This window comes from Phoenix dactylifera, chromosome 10 (assembly GCF_009389715.1).
Source record: "Phoenix dactylifera cultivar Barhee BC4 chromosome 10, palm_55x_up_171113_PBpolish2nd_filt_p, whole genome shotgun sequence".
Classification (NCBI taxonomy): domain Eukaryota; kingdom Viridiplantae; phylum Streptophyta; class Magnoliopsida; order Arecales; family Arecaceae; genus Phoenix; species Phoenix dactylifera.
Window position 1 is genome coordinate 12,511,470 of NC_052401.1, and position 8,882 is coordinate 12,520,351.

At 37.6% G+C, this 8,882-nt stretch overlaps 1 protein-coding gene across 2 annotated transcripts; it reads left to right on the forward strand.

Annotated features, from left to right (window-relative positions):
* The first annotated feature begins 901 nt into the window (after window positions 1–901).
* Window positions 902–3,421, forward strand: LOC103722950 (pentatricopeptide repeat-containing protein At5g13270, chloroplastic). 2 transcript variants are annotated; one of them, XM_026799910.2, is made up of 2 exons: window positions 1,169–1,310; window positions 1,406–3,421. In XM_026799910.2, exons 1-2 carry the CDS (start codon window positions 1,301–1,303, stop codon window positions 3,280–3,282), a joined length of 1,887 nt encoding a protein of 628 aa, XP_026655711.2. In that variant the 5' UTR covers window positions 1,169–1,300; the 3' UTR covers window positions 3,283–3,421. The 2 variants fall into 2 exon arrangements, with proteins under 2 accessions (XP_026655710.2, XP_026655711.2); XM_026799909.2 differs by having other exon boundaries at window positions 902–3,421.
* The last annotated feature ends 5,461 nt before the right edge of the window (window positions 3,422–8,882 follow it).

Here is an 8,882-nt window from a genome sequence, read left to right on the forward strand (position 1 = left end):
AGGCATCTACCTTAAAAGACATGGACTAGACTATAAATAGCTAATTAGATCTTCGTATCTAAACATAACAACAACACACCATAATACACCACCATTATTAGATCAACTTGATTCTATAGATACCGATGCTCGTAGGTTAGACCAATTAGTGTAAAACATCATCAAACATTGGGCTTTGTTATATCCTAAAGACTTATCATATATTCTCTTTGTATACCTGATTGGTGGGAGCAAATAATTATCTACATGCCTTGAATCCATCCTCTTTTTAAGTTTTCCATTTTTTTTCCTCCTTTGCTCCAATGCTGGCTGCATCTAATAATTAGTAAGGTGAATTTTTCTTAAGAAAAAAGGGGTATGGTGGAAATGTTGGGATCTAGGATTGAGAGGTATTGATTGGGAAAAGGATTTATTTTGAACAATAATTCTCAAAATAACAAGAGTGATATTGCAGCAAAGGGGGCTAGAGTTTCTCTCTTTTTCCAAAGAAACATAGTTTAGCTCCACATGATAATACACAATATGGCGCTGATCAACAAATAATAGACAATCTTTTTCTTTTTTTTTTTTGAAGAAAAGGATTTCAAGTAAGTTGACCCATCATTGATGAACAAAAATTTAGTCTGACCCGTGAAGCGTGTTTGATTTTGATAATTGAAATTGTATCAAAACGCTCAAAAAGTGGGTCCGAGAGAGAAGTTCGACTCCACATGAAGTCTGCAGGGGCTGTCGAATTAGCATAATGTTTTGACTTGACCAAGTCTCCTCGCAGCGTCTGCCGACTTCCCATAAAGTTGGCTTCCCGACGTGCCGACTTCACGTAAACTTCGACCGGCTCGGTTCAAACCCAGGACGCAGAAGCCCACTCACAGTTAAACCATGGTTCAGCCTCCCGTTCAAATAAAACGGTCAAGTCACCAAGGCCGTTAATCCAACCTTCCCTCTTCCTCTGCTTTGTTCGGCTACTCATCCATGGCTTCCCTTTCTTCCCTGCCACCCCAAAACCCCCCTGCGTCCAACCCTGAAAGATCGAAAACTCCCAGAAAAATCTCTCCTTTCTTCACAAAAATCCCTTCTTGGGTCTCCCTCAATTCTTTCCCCTCCTCCTCCTTGCCTTCCATTCGGACCGACAAGAACCAAAAGGGCTTCCTTGAAAACCTCCACTTACTCTCCCTCTCCAAACAGGGGAGGTTCCATGAAGCTCGCCAATTCCTCGGCTTTATGGACTCCTCTGGAATTCTGATCGGGTCACATTTCTATAAATTACTTTTCGAGGCTTGCGGAGCCCAGAGGTCTCTCCATGATGGAAGGTTCTTCCACCAGCACATGCTCCAGAATATAGGGAGAAGGGATTCTTATGCAGTTCTTGGGGACTGTCTTCTTAAGATGTATTTTGATTGTGCAGGATTTGACGATGCCCATAAGTTGTTTGAAGAAATGCGCAATAAGAGGTTAAATGATTGGAGCATCATGATATCAGGTTATGCTGAGAATGGACTCTTCCATGAAGCCTTCGCTTTATTTTACAAGATGAAATCAGAGGGATTTAGGCTGGAGCCAATGATTATTACATGTTTGCTGCAGGCATGCTCAACTGCTTTGGAGCTTGAGCTTGGAAGGCAGATTCATTCTTATGTAATTAAATCTGGGTTAGTTCCTGATGTCTCCATCGACACAGAGCTTGTTAACTTGTACGTGAAATGTGGTTGCTTGGAGAGGTCTGCACTCCTTTTGGATCACATGGTGGAGAGCAATGTTGTGGCGTGGACTAATTTGATGGTTGGCTATACTCAGGCCCGGAGGCAAGTGGAGGCACTCGTATTGTTTCATCGGATGATGCAGAAAGGTGTTGAAGTGGATCGCTTTGTATTCTCGATCGTCCTCAAGGCATGTTCGGGGTTAGAGGATCGGGAAGCAGGAAGGCAAGTTCATGGGTGCATCATTAAATTGGGAATGGATTCTGATGTTTCAGCAGGAACTCCTATTGTAGACTTTTACGTCAAGTGTGGAAGTATAGTTGAGGCTTGCAATGCCTTTGATCGAATCTCTCAACCCAATGAGGTCTCATGGAGTGCTCTTATCACTGGTTATGCGCAGTTGGATAGATTTGAAGAGTGCCTTGCAATATTCAGATATTTAAGGAGTAGAGATATGGTATTGAATTCATTCATATATACTAGTCTTTTCCAAGTTTGTGCTGCTTTAGCCGATCCGAATTCTGGTAGCCAGTTGCATGCTGATGCAATTAAGAGTGGGCTTGTATCTAAGCTTTATGGAGAGAGTGCATTGGTTACCATGTACTCCAGATCTGGTAACTTGGATTATGCTCGAAGGACATTTGAATTGATAGCTGAACCTGATACTGTTGCTTGGACTGCTATTATTGCGGGTTGTGCTTACCATGGACAAGCTTCAGAAGCTTTGGAGCTTTTTAACAGAATGGAAAGTCATGGTGTTAAGCCGAATTCCATTGCCTTTATTGGTATTCTCAATGCTTGTAGCCACTCGGGGTTGATCTCTGAGGCTAGAGAATGTTTGGACTCGATGAGTAGGGTTTACGGGGTCAAGCCTACAGTTGATCATTATAATTGCATGGTCGATGTTTACTGTCGTGCTGGCCAGTTGGAAGAGGCATTTAAATTGATCGATTCTGGGTCTTTTGAACCTGATGCTATGAGTTGGAAGATTTTGTTGGGTGGGTGCACCACTCATCAAAATGTCGATCTTGGGAAGATTGCTGGGAAGAATTACCTTAAGATGGAACCAGAGGATGCTGCTGCTTATGTTCTCACATTTAATATGTATGCTTCAGCTGGGAGATGGGCAGAGGCAGCATCTATTAGAAAGATGATGAATGGAAGAGGTGTCAAAAAGGAGGTAAGCTGCAGTTGGATAATAGTTAAAGATAAGGTGCACAGATTCGTCGTGGGAGATAGACACCACCCCTTAACTGAACAAATCTATTCCAAACTGAATGAATTGGACAGTTTAGTAATGCTTTCTCGACGAGCTCTTCTTACAGATGAGAGTTCAAATAGTTTGCACAAGGAGCGAATGGAACAGCTTCTTGACCACAGCGAGAGGCTAGCAATTGCCTTTGGGCTTATATCAGTACCTATCAATTGCCCTATCCTGATTTACAAAAATCTTCGTGTTTGTAATGATTGCCATTCCTTTATGGAATCAGTTTCCAAAATTACAGGACGTGGCATTATTGTGAGGGATTCTGCCCGATTCCATCATTTTAAAGATGGAGAGTGTTCTTGCAACAATTATTGGTGATCATAGTGGTGATTTTAAAGCATTTACTTGTAAAGTACTGGTTCAAATTGAAATTTTCTGGGATGAAAATTATAAACTCATTTATTTATTTTATTTGGAAAGATTAACTTCCTTCAGTGTGATATTATTTATGCCACCATGCAGATTCTTTTACATTTACACTAGATTTCATCACGGTCCTTTGGAATGCCTGCGATCTCATTTTGGTGCTATTACTAGTAAATTGGCAGTGGTGCATCTACTCTACAATTTTCTCAAGTTTGATTCCCATCAAATATAATCAGAGCAGAGTATTATCCATTGTCATGCAACTGGAGGTATGCGTCATTACCCATATATTGTTCATACATTCGTCTATGTCCATCAGCACACCGTATTCAACCATTGATGACTTTAGAAGGAGAAATGCCAAATAAGCTTCTTGTTATTTCTGTTTTTATTGTCATTAAGTCATGCTGTGTGCTAATTTGACTCAACCAATTACTACAAGCAGGCATTCCTTGCGGATCATCAGATATGATATATATATATATATATATATATATATATATATATATATATATATATATATATATATATATATATATATATATATATATATATATATATATATATATAAAATCATGATACAGGTTTTTCCTATCTATATTAATCTTATATTATTTTGTAGCTGAATATTGAATTATTTATTTATTAATGGTAGTTGGATGTTTGCTGAGACATGTTTTCTTTTGCAATACAAGCCACTCCTCGTGTATAAACAAAATATAACCAAGTCATGCCAACAATGTGGAGTTAACTTTGTAGATTGTACTTTGCCATTAGGTTTTCATCTAGGATCAAGGCTGGAAAGCATTTTAAAAGTCTCTTTTTACTACTAAATCCAAATTCTTCACATTTCAAATCTTCGTAGACCTTCTAGCATAAATAGAGAGGTGGTTTTGCCGTTCAATCCTATGCCCGAAGAACTGTTTATTTTGTACGCTACTAACTCGGTGCAATCGAATAATTTTCATACATCTTTTCATGGATACAATAGCGTCTTCACATTTACATCGATGAGCAAAACATTGATAGGAATTTGGCAACCACGAATGATGGAGTGTATACCTTTAAGGTACAAGGACAAGTGCATCATTATATGCCAACTTTGTATCAAACTGATAATCAATCTAGAGTTCTTCATTTGTATGATACCGAAAATGAGGTTACAAATCAACTCCATTAAGTCCCCACATTGAATGAGTGCATGATCAAGAATCTCATTGTTATACTCTCCTTCAATCAATCCTCTCCTCAAGGAGTTTTTCATCATGGAACGAGTATAAATCGTCATTCGTAGAGATCGTGGATTGGAACAACAAGTATATAATTCTCCATCAGCATCCAGGTTGTTGCAATATGGGTTGAGGGCAATATTCTTGAAGGAAGATATTCAAGTGGCATAATTCTTCATAGTAAAACAGAACATTCATACATAGTGCGATCATATTTTTTGGTTGTTATGATCTATTTCAATGCACATTATGATTTTCTCAAGGAGAAAATGGTTAGCACGAGAACATGCCAAGATGCAAGGGCCGTAAAAATGCTTCTAATATTCAATCTTTGGACCAAATTTCACATGTTAATAATGAAGAAGATTTTGATCAACTTTTGCATATGGAGTAATAATACTGCTACAACTAGTTCTCAACAATATTTCCATTTGTGTGATATTGAATTAATAGTGTTTTTGTAGTTGGAGCTAATCAGAAAAGCAAACAGGTAACATGTATTACAGGCTACAAACGCGAGATAGCTCAATGATAGAGGTTGTCACAAAGTGGTGGATTACTACAACAATTTGTTGTAGATGTATATAGTAAGATTGAAACAGCAAGGCTCGATTACTTTTACATGAACCAAGATAAAATTCGAGCAGAACTTTATCAAGGAACTGTGGATAATGTGAATGCGGGTGAGAACTGGGGAGAAAATTTGGTGGTCTTCAGGATATGTGGCAACATTATTTGAGCAACAGCTTTGTTGCACCATTTTGGAAAACAGATATATTCCTAACTATCACATGTAACCCTGAGTGTGGCGGGAAATAACATCGCCTTTGAAACTTTGGGAGAGTATTTAACAGGCCAGACATAGTAGCATGTGTATTCCGAGCAAAAGTTGAGGATTTAAAGGAAAAGCTTTTCAAGGATCAAATTTTTGAATGACTAGAAGTACATCTTCATGAGATTGAATTTCAAAAGACAGGACTTCCATATGCCGACTTTCTTATCATACCAACAAAATAATTAGTGCAGACTCTTACAATGATATCGTATCTGATGAAATACTAGACTTTGAAGATGATCCATACATCATCAACTTCTTGTTAAGAATATGATGCATGGACCATGTGGAAACACGCTAATGACTTCTCCTTTTATGGTGAAAGATATGCTTAAATTTCATTATCCAAAGTCATACCGTAAAAAATCAATGCAAGATAAGAACTTATATTCAATTTACTGTGGAAGAAATAATTATGGATGACAAGTAGAAGTACGAAAACAATTTTTGGATAATCGATAGGTAGTTGCTTACAACCCTTACTTGCTTAAACATTACAATTGTCATATAAACGTAGACATATGCTCCTGCAAAATAGCTGTTAAGTACCTGTACAAGTATATATACAAAAGATATGATTGAGTTGCTTTGTATGTTACTATAAATGAAGGCGCACAACAAATTGATGAGATAAAAATTTTCAAGATGCCAGATAGGTGTCCCCACCAGAGGCCATATGAAGAATATATGGGTTCAATTTGAATGAAATCTATCTATCAGTTACAACTTTGCAATACATTTGCCAAATAAACAATTGGTTACTTATTGGAAAAACAAGGACTTGAAGCACCTTTTGGATGATGATCATCTTACTCAAACTATGTTAACCGAGTTCTTGAGAATGAATGTAATTGATAGTTATTAAAAAAAAAGAATGAATGTAATTGATGCTAATTGCCAAAAATATCTTTAAAGACAGTTTCCTGAATATTATGTGTGGAATGAAAGCTTATTATGTTGGACAATGAGCAAAGAGATTGTGAAGATAATCCATTTGAAGGTGAAAGATACTACTTCAGGTTGCTTCTTAATCATATCAAAGGTCCAATACCATTTGACTACCTATTAACCATTTATAATATTCATCATTCTGTCCTGAATATGCCTAGAAGCATGGATTGCTAGAAAGTGATCACAATGCGGTGATTTCTTGTCTAGAAGAAGCCGTGTCATATCAAAAATTATTTGTTTTATGAAGATTTTTTGCTAGTACATTGGCATACTGTGAACTTGATGATGTCGAAAAGTTATGGGAAAAATTTTTAAAACCAATGTCTGAGGATTTTACTGGGTGTGAAATTTTAACCCCAGAAGAACAGACTTTTCTACCTCAATGGATATTAAGCATTTTCTTGAGAGCATGGGAAAGGATTTGGCAAGTTATGACCTACTTGTACTATTTGTTTGAGATAGTAATGCATCTAGCTTATCTAAGGTGATGCTGAGATGGCTATTATGACATCAACTGAAGATATCAAGAATGCAACCTTTTAAATAATGACCGACAAGTTGTTTTTAGGACAAATGTTGACAAAATAAATTCTGAAAAGAGTGGCCTCTTATTTGTTGATGGACCAGGCGGCATCCGAAAAACTTTTTTGTATCATTCATTTCTTGCTCATGTTAGAGCTAATAACTCAATTGCAATTGTCACTGCAACATGTGGCATTGCAACAGCCATACATCGATCCTAGAGGTTGCATGGAACATTCAAGATTTAAAATACCTCTTGATGCAAGTAGTTAAGTTGATTATATGGGACAAAGCACCAATGTCAAAATAGTTTGCAATTGAAGCACTAGATGGTACTAGATATAATGGATTATAGATTACCATTTGGTGGAAAAGTGATTGTGTTTGGAGGAGACTTCAAACATGTTCTACCTATTATTCAAAGGGCTATAAGACCATATTAGATGCATGCTTAGTGAAATCTTATTTGGTTGCTAATAATGAAAAAAATTACATCTAAGAGAAAACATGCGAGAAAGAAGTGATATTGATTTTTGCAACTTCTTATGGCATGACGAGGATGGTACTAAGCCTAAGTCATATGAAAATATGAAGGATAAGACATCTCAAAAGAGAGGTTAACCAGTGAAAATCTTTGGCTCACTTCATGAAAAGGGTCATTATCTATGTTATATAGCAGAGCAAGAAATTTTGGCAACAGAATATCTATGTTGTAGACACTGAAATTTATGGTAATAATTTTGAAGCACTGTAAACTGAGAATGGTAATAACTTAAATTGAACTCATTATTAAAGAGTAATACTTATATGTAGCATACAGCTTAACACTTATTCTTTTTCGTTTCAGGAAATTCCTAGAGAAGGAGGAAGGGAGAAATGAAAATACCAAATGATTACTTCATCACATGAACACCAACAAATTGGGTACTCAAATGCCAACTAGTGAACAAAGGTGGAATTGGAGACGACTCGATATCAGGTCTTCAAAAATTAATTCTCTGCCATTTTCACTGTCTTCTTCTGGGAGTCGACTCGGGACCATCTGGAGTCGACTCTCCAAGCACCGGAGTCGACTTGCAACCTTTTGGAGTCGACTCGCTCTCAAGGTCGAAAATCCAACGTTCTGTCTTTCTGTCTGTTCTCAATGGACTCGAATCGGGACTATCTGGAGTCGACTCGCCAAGCACCGGAGTCGACTCACAACCTTTTGGAGTCGACTCGCTCTCAGGGTCGAAAATCCATCGTTCTGTCTTACTGTCTATTTTCAATCGGAGTCGACTCGCAGAGTTTCGAAATCGACTCGCAGAGTTTCGAAGTCGACTCGAGCTTGTGCCAGAAACTTCAAGTATCCCAGAGTCGACTCGCAGAGTCCAGGAGTCGACTTATGATGCAAACTTTGGTTCAGATAGAGTTCAATACTTAACCAAAAGACTCTGAACCAAAGCTCAAGGCACTTAGACAGAATTTAATAAAGATTTTTCTGAAACACTAGATTGAATTCATTAGAACAACATGAAACATACTCAAGTGCTTTGAACTCAACAAAATCAACTAGGAGAATATTCAATCACTCCACACAAGTACCCCTAGATAAGGGAATAATACTTATGTTATCCATAATCTTAATAGGGAAGGCAAATGATAACTTATTCATGTCCCAACTTCCATTTGAAGTAATGAAATCGGCCACCTATAGGTCCATGCTATCCTCATTCATATTAATAAAGGTGGCTAGCCACATAAAGGAATATTAGAGATCTAGGGCTTTTGGAACATATTTATGCTAGTACCAGCACCAAGGGACTAAATGAAATGAAATTCAATATGAGGGGCCCGAAGACAAATCCTTCACCATATAGTGAGCAATTTAGTGGGGCTCTACAAGCATGCCAAAATCCTTGGAATTAATATTTGGCATGCACCACTTTAGCTTCAAGAGAGTCCGGCTAAAGGATAAGATGGCCAACAAGTTTACATATGAGAGCCTTCCACCTGATGATGAGCAAAGGAAGGCC